The sequence below is a fragment of the Halyomorpha halys genome, unplaced genomic scaffold (genome assembly GCF_000696795.3).
Source record: "Halyomorpha halys isolate HHAL.00 unplaced genomic scaffold, Hhal_1.1 Scaffold508.1, whole genome shotgun sequence".
NCBI lineage: Eukaryota > Metazoa > Arthropoda > Insecta > Hemiptera > Pentatomidae > Halyomorpha > Halyomorpha halys.
In genome coordinates this window covers 158,293-178,415 of record NW_027106467.1, presented here as the reverse complement: position 1 = coordinate 178,415, position 20,123 = coordinate 158,293, and the positions used below count along the sequence as shown (strand labels likewise).

The following is a 20,123-nucleotide window of genomic DNA, read 5'->3' as shown; positions in this document are numbered from 1 at the left end:
ACTGTGAATGCGTTTAGTGATAATGATATATGTATAGTTTGTTTTTTGATGCAGAATAAATTAAAAAATCAAAACGTGTTTCTAACAAAAGAGAGCAACAGAATGTTTTTTTTAAATGAATAATCCAGTAAAATTCGTTTTTAGCATCTTTTGAAACCTAAAATTCCAGATTTCATATAAATCAAAAATAAGAAATTTTTGGACTTGATTTTAAAAGGATATTTATGTTATGCAGATGTCCTGTGTTCACAAAAAAAACTTAACTAATAAATAATCTTTCAAAATATTTTATTCCTTGTTTTTATGTAGATCAACAAAAAAATATTTTTAAATGAATTAAAATATGTACACAATCACATAAACCAAAGATTGTTTCATTTATTTATTTATTTATTTTTTTTTTAAGAAAAAGTAATTTTCATTCGTTTAGCGTATTCTAAAATTCTTAAATACGAATACTCAAAGAAATAAAAAAATGTACCTACTTGATTCAAAAGAACATATTTGCCATACATATATGATATGAGTATACAATAGAAACAATTCTGTCCGACTGATGTTAAGCATTATGAAATGTGTCTAATCATATTGATGAGCGTGGTCTCTAACACTCAACACGAATTCACCGTAATTGGTTCTTCCATCAAACAATATTTGTGAACCATAGCTCTAATCATACAGACGTTATTTCGGTATTGGGAAAAAAGGAGTTAGTATTTTGTTTTAAACTATCCAATAAAGAATATTTCGGCCAAGTCGATACCAACAAAAGTTAGAGTATCAATTGTAGTTTTTCAAAATTAGGTTTCATTCTTGAAATATTTTTTCCGATATATTTTTGGGCCACTTCCATTTTAATGCTGAAAAAAAATTATATTGAATTCATCACGGTGAATAATACAGAAAAGGTTTTTGCACAAAAACGCCTGATTCTCGTCACTGTGGAATAGGCCAATCCAATCTTGCAAATCCTTTTATTTTTGTTAATATGAATCTAGTCTTCAAGAACGAAACAGAATAGTTCGTGACCTAAAATAACGGTGCAATAATTTTGGAAAACGAGGGGCCATAGAATAGGCTTTTTTTAGCCACTTTTTTGGATTTAGACGAACCATTGTATCTAAAGTCCTTAAGGTATTTCATGAATTAATAACACGAAATCGTCAATACCTGGTGTAATAATGAACTGATAAATAGATCCTTAACAGGGATTCTAGGTCAGGGGGTGAGGCTATCAATAAAAGAAGAAAGAATCCCAGGAGAGCAATCCGGACGGCTTAGGGAGCCAATTTAGAAGGCTTTGGAAAGGAGATGGGACAAGGAGTTGCACACTATTCTCGGCTGATTGGCAGGCAGGGCGCTAGGAAGCATTCCTTATGCTACAGGAATTTATTGTAGTAAGCTATACAAAGGAAAACCCAAAATAATTATCATCCACGAGCATTTCTAAGAAAAGAGGTGGGACTACAATCTATTGAAAAATATAACACCAAATAATAATAATAGACCATTGGCAGAGATCTCCAAATTATGCAATAATAATGGGCAAAAATATATTCCAATGATTTTTAAATGTTGATCTATTGGTACTGGGGGGGGGAGGGTACAATTGGTATTGATATCTAAAAACTTTCTTCAAAGGAATGAATTAATTTGATAATAAAATAGCGACATGTATATCTTCCTTCGTCGTAAACCTACCGACTGGCCTACAGATTCCTTTAATAATGTTGCTCTTACTCCTGTCGAACAGATCCGCTACCTTGGACTAGATCTGGACATACGACTAACCTGGAATCCTCACACAAGACTGAAAAGACAGGAAACTGCACGTGGATTACGGCTATTGCAGCACATACTAGACAAACGGTCTAAACTTCCATTTCATAACAAAACACTGATCAACATGACAATAATAAGGCCAATCTGGACATATGGAGTTCAGCTTTGGAGCTCCACTAAACCTTCGAATTCTCGTATCCAATCCTTAGAATCCAAAATCTTCAATGATCCTTACTTTGTCACAAATAAAATCATACATAATGACCTTGAAGTTCCATATGTAACCGATCTAGCCCGAACCAGATATCATTTCTTCCATTACAAACTCCCTATCCAAACCCCTTTTAACCTTGCTTCCTCTTCCATTCATGACAATCCTCTGAGGCACCTGAAAAGAAGATGGCCAAGAGACCTGCTAATGTAAAACGACAATAGTCTATCTAGTAGGGAGGTTTCTCTACGCCCCTGTATCACTCCATTTTGATCTTACTTCAAATTTACCAATGTGTTTGTATGTAAATACAATTGTAAAGAGCAATAAATTTTAAAATATGTACATCTTATTTATAATAAAAGGAAGATAATCTAGGTGCGTTCAAAAATAAGTCAAATAGTGGAAAAAACATTAAATAAATAAAATTATTAAATAATGAAATTAATAATTAATAAATAACACACATTTCGACCCTCTTTGCAGGGCTTCATCAGGGATGAAAACGTTGGCTTACATCTCCCTTGATGGGTGTTAATGGATAATGTCGTGTAGATAATATAAAAGGCGAAATAAACGTTAACTTATATAATCATTTTTTATAATTTTGAAATGGTTTTTAGTTAATATATTTTAAATTCACCCTTGTTCATTTATTGTAACTTAATACCAACAGCATTATTTAAAAATTCCATATCAATCCTGTACAATCTAGTGATGCCAAATTCTTCAATGCACATTAACAGTTAAATACGATGTTCCACAATCGATTAGTACAAGATAGTATGCAACTAAACAGTAAATGGAACTTCGAATCTTCAGATAAATTTAATCTAAAATACTGAACTAATGCTGGGTGATTAATAATATAGAATTATTAATAATTGCAATAATATATTTGAAATAATATCTTTCACCTGTTGGTTTGAAATATTTAATCGAGTATTATAACAAAATAAAAATACCTGTTCGCATCCTTCTGATTAATAATTACATTTAACTTAACCTTCAGCTGGTGAAAGACTTACCTAAACAAAAAACAAAAAAAAATCTTAGAAAATCATGAAACGAATAATTACAACGTATTCTTGGCATGATAACGCCTTATCTATAACGATAAGGCGATAACTGATTAAACTATAATTTTAAATTTATTTTAAGTTATAATTATGGAATTATGGAAATTCCAACAATAATTATTTGTGATGAGGTGTAGATAGTTGACCGTAGATTAATGCTTGGAGAAGTTGGTCGGGGAGTGCGGTCAGCAAAGAACAACATAAATAAACAAAACCAAATAAAATAAATAAATATGGTTTTGTTTATTTATGTTGTTCTTTGCTAACCGCACCCCCCGACAAACTTCTCTAATAAATAATTATTTGTGAAATAAACGACTGAAAATATCTAACTATGTTGGTGAGAATGAGATGTTATTGTAACAATGAATATTGTATATAAAATTAAAAAAAAAAAAAAAAAAAAAGAAGGAAATTATTATTTTTTAAAGAAAAATCTGACGATTAAACATGTTTACAAGGGATAAATATGGATGAACCTTTCCTTCCAGTAAAGAGCTATTGAATGTTCAGGATAAGGTGATGAAGAAAATATAATGTATGGTAGTAAGAGAAAATTTTATCATCTAATTATGCAGTTTTACAGGACTTTAAAAATAATAGGAGTATGTAACTTTTGCTAACCTGTTAAATGTTAAATGCTAACCTATAACCTCACTATACATTTTCTTTTACCAAATTTTGTGAATTAGTGTGTTTGATGATTTCAATCATTTCAAAACCAAAAAAAAAAATTAATGAATTCTTAAAATAAAAAAATGCCCTGGCACTCTAGAAGAACGATATGTTGTATAATGGTATAAGTATCTAACACCTGAAATTATATAATTTTGTAAAAGCTTGAAATGGTATTTTTTTCTTATGATGGATTTCATATTTACACCACCATAGTAGGCAACATCGTAATTCTCAGCGGACGATTTTAAAACTGCTATAGAATGTTCAGGCCCTGTACTGAAGGCCAAATCAGAAGAAAACGTTTCAGACAATGCATTTCTGCCACATGTAAATTGAGCATGTGATAAATGAAGGTAAACAATATACCTGATGTAACAGCTTTTTTGTAGATATATGTTTTTTGTTACTATATCGTTAGAAATAATTCACAAAGAGATTTAATATATTAAAATTAAATATCTGGGAAAAGTTCATGTTTAGATGAGGTATATCTCCTGACGGCAGAAATACCAGTTTACTATGCTCCATGACAAATTCACATAATTTAAGTCCGTTCAAGAACGGAATATAAGAACTTTCATAAAGTTATTTTTTTTTAAACGTTTTGACGTTGTGATAAAATGGTGATGTTTCTAGAAGGCGCTATAGAGAATAAAATGAAATATATTATTCGCTCATGAAAGGCGCTAATTTATACGTTAATCAGATGTAGAATTCTTATTACGTTGGATCAGTACATTCGGAGTATCGAGTTTTACTTACTGTCATACATTTAAACAAGGTGAATAAGAAATAGTCTAATGAAGTGAGAGAACGAGAACTTGGAGGCCAACTAACTAACGTCAGAGCATGTAGTCTATAATTAAAATAATGAATGAGAAATTTATGTGATGACGTTGCAATAAATCAAAAAATATTAAAAATAGACTAAAACACAACGGAAAAATATTCTCAAATCTTCGAGGGTTAATTAGTATTAATTGGTCTAGTGACCAATCAATGAATATGCAAAAATGACAATTGTATCTGGAAAGTGCAAGACCGTTCTATCAAAAATTAAACTGTAATCATCATATTAGGTATCTTCATATTTTTTATTCGTTTTCGATATATTCTCTATCTAAAATCAACAATGTCCGAAAAATTTATTTTCGCTTCAATTTTTTTCGTTGTCTTTTTAACTGTTCATTTTATCAAAAATCTTTAAATGAAGAGTCTTTTATTTAAAAAAAAACTCGACAGATTGGACATTTAAGGCCATTTTATTTTCCTTGAAAAAATAAATTATTCACTCATTTATCTTCAAACAGTAAAAAGTCATGGCAGTTTGATATTTTTTATTAAATTTTGTGAACTTCGGTACCAAACAATACTTAGGTCACTATTGTTATTCGTTGGGTGGTCTATATTTTGGAATTAAAATAATTTACAGGTAAGGAAAAAAAATACTCAGGAAAAATTGTACCTTATATGTTTTAATTTCATTTATTATTTTTTTTGTTATGCCATGTTGGCAGTGCAATATTATTAAGATTTTAATTAATTGGTACAAAAGTAATGAACCTCAGTTTGAAAAATTGACAAAAAGAGAACGCTGCGATTACACTCAGATACTGTTTTAACTTTTAGATCATCAAAACCTTCCAGCGGAGGAAAGAAGGAACAAGAAGGGCTTTAAGGAGAAGGCAAGGTTCATAAAACTCTTCAGAGCAGTTCTGGGATTGCAGTTTTAAGACAAAACAATTTTGTTTGCAATTGTCAAGAAATTGTGAAGTTGCTATTGCACACAAGGATCAGAGACCAAAATCATACAAAATTAAAAAATTGGCCCACTGAGATAATTCTGGAACGGGCAGACCAATGCCCAAAAGTTTTTAAATAGATCCGTTGAAAACTGTATATCGAACATTTGACAAAATTACAATACTTTCGTAACCCAGTAAAAGTAAGAAAAATTAAAATGGGTTTCAAAAGAATCCAGTAAAAATATTTAAAATTCACTACAGATATTTCACATACTTTCGAATTACAATGTTTAGATCAGAGTATGGATAACATTTCTAAAAGAAGAACAGTGCTTAATTTGATAGCCTTGAAACTTCACCAATGATTTTGTCATAATTAAACGAAGTCCTTAATATCCGCATAATAAGTAGGAAAAATACACCATAGTTACGATGCAATTATCAAAGGTTAATAAAATGAAAATTCTTATGGAAATAATTTTATTATAATCCCACAAGTAATTTTAAAATATACATCTTTACTTCAAGTACAGCCGTAAATGGTACCAGCGGTCGTATAAACGAAGTCTTGACAGTATAACAACCACTGAACAATAAAGATAAAGTTAATTTATTCACGACTAAGTACGGAATGTTTCCACAATTAAATACAGAACATTAGAGATAAAAGCAGTTTGCATAGATAACATTAATTTATATGAGAGAAAAACAGAATATAAATCCAGGAATGTTTTTAAATGGAACCTTCTTTGCTTATTTATTTCTAGTATTATTTATTTAATTTTTTTTTTAACATTCTTTTTTTTTATTCCGGAGCTTATGTACTTTGGAAAAGTATCCATGGTAACTCGAAACCGCGTCTTGTTATATGCAAGAGATGCGTGACGTCCTTGGACACGAGACGCAAAACACTACTCTCAAATATCTTATTCAAATATACTAACAAGGTCGAAACGTCATGACCTGATGTATGATATAAATATCGTCGCATAAGCTGCAATACGAGCGAAATAAATTATTTTAATCATAAAAAGAAATACTAAAAAAATCATCCTTTTCTTCTAGAGAAATCTCCAAAGAATTCTCAAAATTAGAATAAATACTCAGGTTTCATGGAAAACGATGTTGATATCATGATGATTTAACTCCGCATTGATATCATGAATTTGTTATTGCCTGACAGTCGAAGGTGTTCATATAGAAAATGAAAAAAAAATTATGTCTAATGATTCGAAAATTTTTAATTGAACATCAAGGGGCGAATATAATTTTCTTTTTAGTCAATAGTCAAAATTTTTGTTCTAGCATAAATGATCAAATTTTGGTCTTCTCACGGATCACGGGTTTGTATTTAGTACGTTCCAAAACTATTTGATCAGATTCCGTTGTTTTCACTTAGGCATGCATAGAGGTAATTTCTCGACATATTAATACTTCGTAAACTGCTTATCTGTATCATTTTGACCAAATTTCAAGTGATGGCTAGGTTTAATGTGAGACAGGCTCAGTATTTATAGCCCAAAGATATCCTCCAAAAACTTATAAGCCAATTTTTTTTTTGTAAAGTCGTGTTTAAGAGTTTTAAAAGACTCTTAACCTTTTTTTAAGAAGGTTTAATAATAAACCTGACTTGATTTTTCAAGAAAAAAAAAATAGTCCACTTTGATCGTAGAGTCTTATGGTTTTTCTATTTTTTTTTTTCATAAAAAAAATATTTGTATGAACAATATTTTCTACTTATTTAGACCAAAAAACAAAACGATTGATATACAATAATCATTACAATATTTCATTGAAATCGGTAATCCTAGGTCTGTAGACTCATCTTGGTAATAATGTAGTAATTAGGAAATTAAAGAAAATTACAAATAAATGATAAAATATCACACCTATTTAGTTATCGCCTAGAACACATTTACAACAAACATCACATAAAAATTTCCACTTTGCTCGTAAAGTCTTATGGTCTTTACTCACACACAAGTGTAAATCAGAATAATAGAATGTTTGACTAAGTTACTAATTCGAAGGCTGACCTTATTGCAATGAGCTGTGAATGAGGGACAGATAATTTAATTGTTTATAGGACCTCGGAAACGCTTTATGACAGCAAAGCATATTAACATTCTCAAACAGCAAATGTGATATACATTTCTTATGAATTGTTAATTTTGAAATTCATTAAGCCTATTGAGAGAAGAGTTGAGTATTTATGGTGTCTATTACAGTTTTTTAAAAAAAAGTTCGCACAATTTTTTGTTAAAATCTTTTTACTTTTGACAAGATTTAAAAACTTTTCTTTTACCCGTAGAAGTTTCAATATCAACGTTGTGATGCCTAATACCTAATACTACTGCAACAACAAGTAAGGTTCATTCAATTTTAAAAATAATAATCGTTCATTGCTTATTTACTATATCAAATGTAAATAAGCTTTATCAGAGAATTGAAAATAAATATAAAAATCTGTACCACTTCAACCAATGAAGGGTTCAGTACTTCATAAGAGAGTACTGTTACTAGACCAACGGTTGGGCAATGAGCTCATTTGGTCAGAACACCATTTATGAGGCTGGGTGAACCCGAGGAGGGCTCCAGAACCCACAGGGTTAAACCACGGCTAATTTAACAGAAATTATCAACCTAAAACAGGCTGTAATAACCTGGAGAATTATCAACCTAAAACAGGCCGTAATAACTAAATAGTAGATCGCCCAGAAGAAACAGTAACCTTAACAACTTTAAACAGAATGTGATGACCAAACTATATTACTCTGGAAAAAAAGTAACCAAACTAACATATAAAAAAAAAGGGCTTCTCCAGGGTTATAAGAGATTTATATTTACAATGGAAAGAATATCACAAAAAAATAAGGTTTCATGGAGCTGACTTTGTCCCACCATATTTTTAGTTTTTAGTAGTTGAGTAGTTGATGCAAAAGAATAAAATAACGACTGTACTTCTCAGTTCGTAGGCAAACAGATGAGTTGAATTTTTCTTCTGAAAAATCCATCTACAAATATTTCAAATTTGAATGTAAACTTATAAGTCCCAAAGTTACCCCCCTTGATTGATAAGTAATAAACTATCGTGTTACAGTTTTTAACACGATTTCCAAGTATGCTGTACGGAAATAAATATACTTGAACTAAACATATACTAGTGATTGCAGTATAAATTTAACGTAAATCATTAAAATGTCAGAAATAGTTTCTTATAAACTATGAACTGAATAGTTGGCAAGGAGTAAAAAGGTTTTTCCCAGAAAAAGCTCTTAATATCTGAACATATACTATTTTCATAAAATGATCAAATGCACGGAAAAAAAATAGAAGATATAAATGTTATATTATGCAGGCATAAATTGTTAATTTGTTTCACTTCAAAGGAACATAAAGGTAACCCACAGAAGTAGTATTGATGCCAATCAGTTCAACAGAAATGAAACACATCAATATTATAGGCATGAGGAAAAAAAGTCCCGAATTGAGATAAGTTACGAGCAATTACTTGACTGGAAGTGGGAAGCAGTTTAGGAGATATTTATACAAGCTAAATCATTGCTAAGCATGGCCACCGACCGGCCCGCAATAATTCGTTCATAACATGCGAGGTGGGCGTAGTTTATCGTCCATTTGTTTCGAAATAGATTTGACCAGAGGTGGGGTGGAGGGGGCCACAAACAGATCCAATATGGCCCAGGTCGATTAGGATCCCATTCGTACAATTGTTTGTAAAAGGTAGGACCCGTGGTACGATAATCCAGGAGGCATGCCGGAATGTCAGTTTATATTTAAACAAGTTTCGTTTTGAATTCTTTTGTTGAAAAGAAATATATATAGTAGCGTAAATTTACGATACGGTATTTATTTGCAAGGGAGGCAATGACCTGCACACAAAAGATTCAAAACCAGACGGTAATAGATTGCTGAGTAAAAATAGTTCTAAGCTTCAATATAATACAGTAAGCAGATTTTCCTCTACAATTTATAGAAATTGGCGCCCAAGCACGGAACACTATTCTATACTACATATAAATTAAGAGACTTAAATTTGTTTATTTAAATATTTACTATTAAATGTGATAAGCTTTAATAATATGAGAGATTTGTGGAGAAATAACTCGCAGTCCAATAAAATTTCTACAGTAGGAGGTCTCGAGGCCAGCACATTAGAGAATGAAAAGGAATTGAAGATTCAGCAAGGCTAGAAAATTTGGTTTGGATAGAGAATTGAGGATTCGGGACTGTAAGGATTGAATACGAGAGGAAGAATGCGATGGTTTTAATGGAATATGTCAACTCCGAAAGTCCAAATAGACATCTTTATAGTCATGCAAATTAGTCTTTTGTATTGACTGGAAGTTTAGACAGTTTGTTTACCAAGTGTTGTAACATAATCGACATGCAGTTTCCTGTCTTATCAGTCTTGTATAAGGATTGCAAATTTCTGATTTGTCAAGATTTAGTCCAATGCAACGGATCTGTCCGACAAGGCTCAGAAGAATATTATTAAATGATACTCTATGGCAGTCCGTAGGTTTACAATGGAGGTTACAGATGATTAGATGAAATATCTTGGGTTTTTTTGTAATGTTGCAGTTTTGATACCATTCAAGAGCTGTGAATGGAAGTGTTTGGGATAACGGGATATTAGTTACTGAGAACATAACCAGCATACATGATGAGGACAGTGTTAGGATGGGTTGATATATAAACCACATAAATTGAATTAGTCGTAGTTAATTTTGTAAAACAAGAGATTTTACCCCTAGTGTAAACCACTAGCTCCTGGAAGAAGCAAATAGTGAACACCTGAATAATTTTAAAATAATTATTAATACATTTCTTCTTTTATTGAAGGTCTCCCTCTAAAAAGGAAATATAACAATTTTTCTTGGTAATAGCAATGAGCCAGCGCTTAGTCCTTAACGAAGGCTCTTATAAAGCAAAACTGAAAATATCTTAATTTGATGAAATATAAGACTTATTTTTCTGATACTTAAAAAAGTTCGAAGAAATGTTACTTAGAACCTTTTAAAACGAATTTTTCAAGAGATGAGAATGAACTTCTTAAAAGCAAATGCCTCCTATATAGACCAATTATACAGATTGAATCGAGAATTTGAACTTAATTAAGAAATAAATTGACATTATCTGTATTGAACATCGACAGCATAAGGTCCTAAACTTAAATACATAGATTCCATATTTGGAAACATTGATAATTTTATCAAAAAAGGTCTTGAGGATGGTATTATTTGCAACCCCGGGACAACCTAGCTTCAGCTTAAAAAATACGGGTTTATGTATAAACAAAACGAATGTTTTAACACAAGTTGATGAAGCGGGAGCATGCTTAATGCGTTTTTTCGTTTCACCAGTCAGATAGGTTTTTTATTTTAACATAGTATCTTTTTTTAATTCTAGTAGGACCGAAGGTGCCGCTATCAATAATGGCCTTCCATGTCTGTTTCAAACACCCCTTTATAAGTAAAAGAAGTACAACACCTTAAAATAACTAGTGCTCGACTAAATCCCGTTTTCAGCACTCGAGGCACAGGGAATCCCCTTGTTGTATATGCCAGATAACTAGAAAATTAAGAGGATAATAGGAAAAAAAATTACAGCTTAAAACAAGCTTTCTGGAAATAATAGTAGAAATATTGAAGCATTATATACCGCCATAATATCATGAAAAAAAATTATTTATCAGGCATATAAGGTAATGAAAAGCGATGAAAAACGCACATATAAGTTTCAGAGTTAAGCAAGCTGGAGCAATGCGCTTTTCCGTTTTATCGATAAATGAGATCGATTTTTTTATATCAAGTAAGCATAGCTAGTTTTTAGTTTCATTTAACCTACATATAGGCCTTTCAGTTGACAAATCCATAAAATCATTCCATGGTTAAGAGAAGAATTTAAATTTAAGTAGTGTTATATTTTTGCCATACCTTCCCTAAAAAAATATTAAAATTTAAAAATACAGAATTTCTATTAGAAGTAGAGTGGTACACCACTCTGGGTTTTTATATTGGAATGGAAATTGGAATCCAAGTTTTTTTTTTTATAGATATAACATAGAAATAGACACTGCCCAGTGGTTTTAGAACACCCGTAATATGCAAATCTGTACAGACCCACTATGACGGTTTTTATTGTGTAAATATCCGTATTATTTGAATGTATGTAATTATCAATTCGAGGCTCAGCGACGTTACGAGTTTAATATCGAATTACATGTGTTTTTAATTAAAACAAAAGACAAAAGTCGTAACTAAACACTTTTGGACTGTATCAAGTTTCTTCTAAATAAAAAAAAAATTAATTAATTAAACAAAACACAGCACATCCCACACAAGCATAATTATATCTGGTAACACATAGCCAGTGGGATCAGAGAGAGATCTGAGCCGGCGGGGGCAGGGAAAATACAGACCAGAACTAAATTAATTAAAATAGAATCCAGTATAGAGGAAAGCGGTGCCAAATCTAAAATTACACCGGGCTCCACGGCCTCTTCTCGGTTATTGTAATCTGAGATAAAGCGACCCGGTGATAGGACTGTACTAATGATCTCAATCCAGACCTAAGTACGTTAGCGGGGGGGAGGGGTTCGCGGTTATGGAATCTGGCTCCGGGATTATGGTAATAATTGGGAGTCTCTTCCAGGAGTTGTGTCTGTAACCTGCAGCCATACGTGGAACATTGTTACAATACAGAACTAGTTCCTCAACTCCAATTAGTTGAGTTGAGTACAACCAAGCTAAAATGAAAATTAAACCAAACATAATCGAAGAAAAGATAGTTGGGTGGCTGCTATAAACATTTTTTTTAGTAAAATCGAATAATTATTTTTTATAATTGAGGTTTAACATCCTAATGTTCTCCAACGTAGGGCAGAAAAGACATGCCATCCTATAGCTAACAAACCAATTCCACCCAGAGGGAAAATCCAGATTTAATTTAAGCAATGACTATTGCAACAGTTACTAGACAAACGGTCTAAATTGCCAATCCATTACAAAAGACTGATCTACATGACTATTATAAGGCCTATCTGGACATACGGAGTTGAGCTTTGGGGCTCCACTAAACCATCAAATTCCTCCAGAATCCAATCCTTACAGTCCAAAATCCTTCGTAAAATCCTTAATGCTCCTTACTTTGTCACAAATCAAATCATCCATCAGGACCTCTATGTCCCCTATGTTGCCGATTTGGCTAGAACCAGATACCGTTCCTTCCATAATAAACTTCTCAACCACCCAAATCCACTTGTTTCTAACCTGGCTTCTCCTTTATTACCTACTAATCCTCCTAGCCGTCTGAAAAGAAGATGGCCTCGAGATCTTCTCCTCTAGAAATGTTATTGGAGTTCTATCAGTAGGTAGATTCTCCACATGTTTTTATCAAGTCACTATGTCACCTACAGCAAATTTACTTGCTGTATATATGTGTATACAGTTGTAAATATCAATAAATAAATTATTTAAAAAAAAAATTTAAGCAATAAAAGTCAATTCGCCTAGGATACTGGCTCGGCACTAATTCTGAAATGAGAATGCTGAGTTGGTAGCTCACTTCAACGCACCAGATTCAGAGGCTCTAAAAGTATTTTTGTTTATGAAGGCATTTCAGCCTACATTGAAGACTTCAGGTACTACATGAACATCACAGTAAACCAGTAATAGAAATTTTTCCCAGTAGCGAAGAAAGCAAATTTAGTATTCAAAAATGTTTGATTTAAGTGGCTATATACATAAAAGTACTGTTTTTAATAAATCTTTGCAGATATAGGATCTAAGTCAAAGCCAGCACTACATTATGTAAAAAGTAATAATTCATGGAAGTGGAATTTTACTTTTAAGTGGAAAACAAATAAAAAAATCTATATTAAAAACCGGCTAATCAGGTAAGTTTGTACCTACATTAGAAAATACAGGAGAAATTAGGTATACCAGAACAGGTCCAATAGAACTTTTATAAAACATATGACTGCTTTTATGTTACTATCAATAAGTGTTTCTTTACACCTATAGGCCCTAGTATAATTCTGAAAAATAATAACCTTAAAATATACTTAAGGATGCAATATATTCCTCCTAGTTCACCATAAAAACTTTTACTCATGCAGTTCTTTTGTTTTGATCTTGTTTCCATTATTGAAAAGGCACTGAAGAGCTAACTGGAGGAGTAAAAGTAAGTACCAGAACCCTTAAACGTCTAAACAAAACAACATTTTATTTACTTGACAGACTAGCAAGGATAATAAGAAGCAGTCAAGCATATTCCTTCAAAAGTGAAAGCAGGCATGTACACCAGATGGTTGCCCATGTTTGGAAAGATGTCTGGGCAAAATGAAATCTACCTTTATGACAACATCTGACCGTATGTTACTATCTACCGCAATAAATGTTACAAATACTGTAAAGAAAAAACGCAAAAAATCAGATAGAAAATAATAATGTTATGATTGGAATAATAACAAATAAATGAATTATATAATGACTAGAATTTGAATAGTTACAAAACGAATGGAGATGATTGTATTAACCATAGTACAAAATTTGAATAATTTCCACAAGGCAGGAAATGGAAAAAAAAATTATGTTAGGAGGGACATTGACACGAGTATGGTTGTGTGTGTTTTTGACGTCAATGTTAAAGGTGAGGTATATATTTTTATATAATATCAAAGTCAAAGAACATATCTACAAATATTGGTATATTTGTTTAGTTACTTTTTTAGGAGTTTTTCTTAAAAATAACTAAATATGAAATGTCGCTAATTTTCATTAATTAATAAATTTTCAAAATTAAATCCTAAAGGAAAACAAAATTTTAAAAATTATATAAACAACTATGGTTGGTACTGAGTATTATTTGTTGAATAAAAAACATATCTTTTATGCTAGGTACATAACTTATGAAAATCATTTTGCAGTGATACAGTCAGAGTTTAATTCTAGAGGTTAACTTTTTTATCAAAAACGTAAGCCCTGATTGAAAGACTTACATACATGTATTATTTACAACAGTAAATAAACCATACTTGATTCAAGAGGCATGTGCTCCGTAATAAAGTCATAGAAGAAAAAACATTTACCTGACAGAACAAAAATTGGTTAGTCCTCTTTGGTAAGCAACTATACACGAGTAAGATTGCTATGTACTCACATCCTCACCTAGTCAATACCACTTACTTTCTTCTATTTTCTCTTGCCGCACTTACCCACCGTTTCGTTATACTGCAGTTTTTACCCACAGGATACTAGTTTTTCCGGACTCCATCCTTTCCAGATATTCTGATGTAGTTGGGCTCATATATTTGGAGAGGCGGAATGTTTATAATAGAAGCTTCTTGAGCTTGCTCCTTTTTTCCTAGTATTCCGGAGTGTCCAGGGGTCCAGAGAAACATCACTCTTTTATTCAGATTACTTAATATTTCTGTATAATCCATATTTTATTTAATGTGGGTCTATATTTTATTTACATTTGCTACACTCAGAAGAGCAGAGATTAAGTCATAATTTACAAGTTCATGGGATCAGGAGGAATATATATGCAATATTTACAGTATTGTAGTATATTCCATTGCAAATATCATTATTTTAATATATATGTATAAATAAATAGTTTTTTTTTTTTTATCGGCCAAGACTCCCATTGGAGTCCTATACTGCCTAACCGTGGTTGAGGGTCAAAGTTCTTCATTTTGTGGGACCGCCACTCAATGAAAAAAGTCAACGTCCCATGTCCTGTGTCTTAACTACTGAGCTATGGGCGGCCCCAAATAAATAGTTACATAACATCACAAAGAGTAGGCACGTAGGCTGGGACAGAACGAATCTAGATTTTTTTTTGTGTTATGTACACACCCTGGCATTTCCACGCCTTTTAAAAAAAAGATATTTAAAAAAGAGTACATTCTTCCTTTTACTTTATAGCTGAGGATTGGTTACTTCAGGTCTAATAAAATACTCATTTTTATTCCTATTTCCTGGAAACTTAGAATAGTAAAAACCACAGTTTAAAACCTCTCACGTTAACTTTTCTACCTCCTAGTTCACTCTACTCCTCTTAGTTCTAACTAGCCCCCACCTCCTTAGATTTAGATATAAATATACTACCATGTAGTATCAGTATATTCTCAGTTAGATTCTAGATCTAGAGAGAAATCGATAGTATAGCCGTAGAACACTCTATTAGATTACTTTGCAAATATTATTGTAAATAAATATGTTTTAGTCTCTGTATCCTTCCATATGAAGTAGTTAAAGTCTACCTCACATCACTCTGCCATCGAATACCTTAACTAATGAATAAAATAGTCGGGCCGCCCGTAGCTCTGTGGTTAAGACACAGTCTTACCAATTTGATGTCTATTGGCGGTGCCGGTTCGAATCCGGCCTGGGACGTTGACTTTTTTCATTGAGTGGCAGTCCCACAAAATGAAGAACTTTGACACCCAACTATAGTTAGGCAGTATAGGACTCCAATGGGAGTCTTGGGCGAATAAAAAAAATAAAATATTCATTTATATTTAATATATTATAACTCTACAACTGAAATTATTTGTCTGCGACCTAAACCAGTAAATGTTTTTAACAATAAAATGGATCAATAATGGACTATCGCCCCTGGAACATATCTAAAACCGAGATAGAATATAAGACGACAAAGAGGGAACCGGAATAGTGACCGCGGTGTAAATATCCTTCCCGGGGCAGGTAGCCAGGAATATTTTTAACGGGTCGCACTCTGGGATGGAGGAGGTCTGCTGTATCCGCTACATCTCTTGCAACATTTTTATTACGGTTATGTTTAGTAATTCAATACTACATATAATAAATATGAGTAAATATATTGTAATGGCCTATTTTTAAAGAGGTGAGATAATAAACCTCAGAGGAAACAAAAAAACTTAATAAGGACGATGATCCAATCCCAAATAGGAAATAATATAATTATTCTGTTAGTGTAACCTATATATGGAATACATAGTGAGTGGACAGTCATTAAAAATTTTGAATTCTAGTTTTCAACGGAAATACACGTTATGAGGTCTCCCATAAGTCCATATATCCAAGTCTTGAAAAATGCTCCGTGTTTGTGTAAACCGAAATTGCATGTATGAGGCGAATATATGCATGATATGTAACAGCAACGTTTTTAGATAAAATAGTTTGTTCCCATTTTCTCAAATAGCTCAAACGATTTTTTTTTAAACTCAGTATATCAATGTACAAGGGAATGTTCTATGGTAATACCATAAAGATCTTATCCTAATGGAAATAGTCTAACAGGGCTTTAAAACGGATTTTTAAAAACATCAAGTGCCTTCAAATATTGTTCATTATTGTTCATGAGAGTTATATTCTAAGCATAAAAAAATATAATTTTATATCCACCTAAAGAATGAAAAGTTGGTCCGTCCGTAGCTCAGAGACTATGCAAAGGTCTATCAGTCTGAGATCTGGGGAGGAGGGGGGGCGGCATCGGAACGAATCCGGCCTGGGACGTTGACTTTTTTTATTGAGTGGTGGCCCCACAAAATCAAAAAGTTGACCCCCCCACCATGGTTAGAATAGGTTTGTCACCTGTAGATAACTAGGCAAACATCACTTTCAATGGGGATTGCCTTAATAAAAAATAAGGAATAGAAACAGAAAAATAAAAATGTTTTGATCAAAACTTTTGCTATCCCAGGCCCAGGTCTTCGATTTTTGTTCTTAAAACTTTTAAAACTTAAAAATAGCTATAACTTGTACACAAGTCCACCAATGTACTCAAAAAGTAAAAGTTGTGTTTACGCACACCCTGCACCAGATTTTTATTTTTAGTCAATACGAAGCAATAACATAAAAGTTATTAAAATCAGCAAACTTTAAATCGCAGAGTGGTAAATGAGGTAATATTTTAATTTAAAACTAGATTTTGTCTTTTTAAAAATCTACTGAATGTAGTCATCGAGTAGCTAATTAACACTAAATTATGTTTTCATTAAATTATGAACTATACGCATTTTTGTTTTTTTTAAACCAGCCACTACTAGACTAAAAATTCGCCAATGAATTGAATCTTTTTAAAAAAAAATATAAAACATTTAAAAACACAAAAGTTAAATGTTCTGTTTTTCTGTGTTAAATAGGACTAGGACTTATTTAAACTGGCTTGTTGCTCTTGATTTCCACAATAACCTCTTCAAATATTGTCAACGTATGTAGTATGTAATCTATCTTTGGAAGGTATTGTTTATTTCATTACTTTCTCTAGCAAACTCAAATTAGATTGACAAAATTTTATAAAAAAATGGATTCGAAGATTGAGGTTTATAAGACAGAATCTATGTAATATAACATAATAAAAGAAAAAATTGGTTTCAATTCAAAAACGTGTCCAACATGAATTCGCTATAAAATCTGATTTACTATCTGTATCTGTAAACAAAAGTACCACGGTAAAGTCCGTTGGATTAGGTTAAGAAAATACAATACCCTCAAAAGATAGGCCAAATACCAATCCAGCAAAAATCAAACCGAAATTTCAATATAGCTAAACCAAAATAAAATTATAAAACCATTTTATACTGGTGATTTTTCCAGCCTGAGACATCCTAAAGACGTAAATTACCAAATCAGCAAATTAATGTTCATGTTTTGACAATTCGAGCAAAATACCATAAAAGTTTCTGGCTTATTGGGCAGAAAATGGAACAAACTTGTTCCAGAATTAAATTTCACGTAAGAATTCTTCATAATGTGTTTGAAGACACTTATGACTAAATCGTCAACTGTCGGCTAGCTTCAGATATTTGAATTCTAAAGGGATATTGAATCTTAAAATTATTTCGTATTTTGTTCCGTTTTATATAAAATAACTCAAAGACAGTAGCTGATAAGAGAAGCCCAGACCAGACTCAAATATCAGTATTCCCTTTGACGTAGGCTTCCTTCGGCTGCATCATTAACTCAGGACACAGCGAGAAATCCAGGCCATCTCTCTAGGTGCTTAGCGATTCTATAGGTGTATCTCCTCACAAGGAGGGGGTGTCCATGGAAAGAATTTTTGTATGTCAAGCTGGAGTTCGTCTGCGATCATCGTTTCTCCTTTAAAATAAAAAAGTAGTTTTTCTGCTTTATCGTTGAATATAAGTTTGTTTTTTTCTCTCTCCAGAGAGTTATATTTAGTTTTTTTGATAATGGGCTCTGACTTTCAGGATGATTTTACGTGAAAGACCTCTTCATACATTACCTCGGAAAATGTACGACTTGGTTAAAAAATCGGGGAACAAATAAATACATTTTTAAATTGCAAATATTTTTTGTACAATCGATTTAGTCATGGTAAGATTGTATGGAGTATCTCATCGAAAATAATTTATAAATAAAACTAAGAATAAATTGTCATAGACAACTTTTTGTGTTATAAATACACATCGTATCAATGACAATTAAGTCTTATTAACTAATTATATTTAATTAGTTTTATTGATAACTGAATTTGGTCCAGCTCTGGTCTGTAGTGTATTGAAGCTTTAACAGAAATAAAATGACATGAAAATTTAAATACTTTGTCAACAGATATGATGAACTATAAATCGAAATATAAAGTAACCGACACGGAATCACATTGGTTTCTTGAAATCTAAAAGGAGCGAAAGTTTTTTATTTTGAGGATATAAATATTTTTTACATTTATGCACTCATTTAAATAAGTATATGTATGTATCTTATCAGATCATATGGGCTCGTCAACATAGTAGAAAGGAAACATACATGTAAAAAATTTAAATTTTTGTGAAAATCATTAAAATACATTCAATTTGGAACACCTGAGGAAGATACCTGGAAGCCCTCACACACGCAATGAATTTTACCGAGTCGGAATCTTCCGGCAAGGAAAACATATACCTAACTTACATTTAGTTGCAGATTATGGAGGTTCGCACGCATTAAGAATTTTACTGGAAATTAACAGCCGGTTCATTGACTACAAAACCACCAGGAAAATGACCGTCCCGGAAAAATCCTTAGCATGTGCAAGGGTTTTTCCCGGTTACGGTGCATTGTTGGTCAAAAAAAAAGAACTAGAACTTATTTTTTATTGCTATTACAATATTGTACACGGTTTCAAAAAATTAAAGTGGACCCTCCAGGAAGAAGCTTATAAATCATAGGAAGAATAATACCTACATGTAAGTAGTAAAACATGATTGTTCATTAGAAAAAGGACAACAGTGAGAAAAAAACATTGTGTTTATCGATATACAGGTCTGCTAATAAGTGGTATCGATTCTCAAGAAGTTTAGTTATTTTGAGTTTCTCTTTCACATTTTCCATTCCCTTTACAATTTTTGGTTTAGTGGAAGCAACTTGTAGATATTTCATAGACTCAATAGAATATTTATGTAGAATTTTTTTTTTGTTAAAGCTGATTACAAATTTAAACTGCTTTTATGGTTTCTGGGAGCCTAAAAAATGAAAAGAAACTAAATTAAAACAAAAATCCTTTCCTCATAACAAATTGAATTAGTTCGTATTATACTTGAATAAATAAGAGTAAATTATCCACAATTTCAACTATAATTTTTTTTTTTTGGATTATCTGTTTTGAAGAGAG

General features: G+C 31.9%; 1 protein-coding gene across 7 annotated transcripts in view; it reads right to left on the bottom strand.

Moving 5' to 3' along the window:
* LOC106683726 (serine/threonine-protein phosphatase 2B catalytic subunit 3) overlaps positions 1-20,123 on the bottom strand; it is a 222,885-nt gene that overhangs the window by 195,147 nt on the left and 7,615 nt on the right. The window contains exon 1 of one of the 7 annotated variants that reach the window (XM_067044829.1): positions 2,959-2,983. The exons of the other annotated variants lie outside the window; for them this stretch is intronic. Coding sequence (XP_066900930.1) covers positions 2,959-2,968 — 10 coding nt within the window. The 5' untranslated portion in view covers positions 2,969-2,983. Of the gene's footprint in view, positions 1-2,958; positions 2,984-20,123 lie in introns of those variants that run through there. 7 annotated transcript variants of the gene reach the window in all.